Source organism: Cariama cristata, unplaced genomic scaffold (assembly GCF_000690535.1).
Source record: "Cariama cristata isolate BGI_N322 unplaced genomic scaffold, ASM69053v1 scaffold15632, whole genome shotgun sequence".
Classification (NCBI taxonomy): Eukaryota; Metazoa; Chordata; class Aves; order Cariamiformes; family Cariamidae; genus Cariama; species Cariama cristata.
Window position 1 is genome coordinate 19,462 of NW_009602267.1, and position 404 is coordinate 19,865.

The window sequence follows — 404 nt, forward strand, 5'->3', positions numbered from 1 at the left end:
GAGCAAATCTCTTGTGGCTGCTCCTGTGCTCAAGCAGAGGAGGGTGGGCAGGATGGGCAGGTCGGTGCTCCGGCCTTTGCTTGCAGGGGAGGTGTTTGTGGCAAGGCTGACTTGCTCTGCCTCTTCTCACCCCCTCCAGCTGATAATCTTCACTCCAAAGTCGCTGCTGCGCCATCCTGAAGCCCGCTCCAGCTTTGATGACATGCTGCCAGGTACGAGCAGCACAGAGGTATCTCTTACCCGCCCCGCGCCACTCCGCGAGGTGAAGGGCAGGAGCCGGCCGCCTTGGGTAAAGTCTGCCTGGCAGCAGCCTCCCCACGCCGAAAAGCGGCCAAGTGAGGCTGACGCCACTGGCACTGGGGCATTGCAGACAGCCTGTGCAGGGAGCTCTGTGCCACCACGGC

At 62.6% G+C, this 404-nt stretch overlaps 1 protein-coding gene across 4 annotated transcripts in view; it reads left to right on the forward strand.

Moving 5' to 3' along the window:
• LOC104157385 (2-oxoglutarate dehydrogenase, mitochondrial) overlaps positions 1–404 on the forward strand; it is a 19,115-nt gene that overhangs the window by 17,891 nt on the left and 820 nt on the right. For all 4 annotated transcript variants that reach the window (XM_009694697.1, XM_009694698.1, XM_009694695.1 and 1 more), the window contains one exon: positions 140–262. In XM_009694697.1, coding sequence (XP_009692999.1) covers positions 140–262 — 123 coding nt within the window. The remainder of the gene's footprint in view (positions 1–139; positions 263–404) is intronic.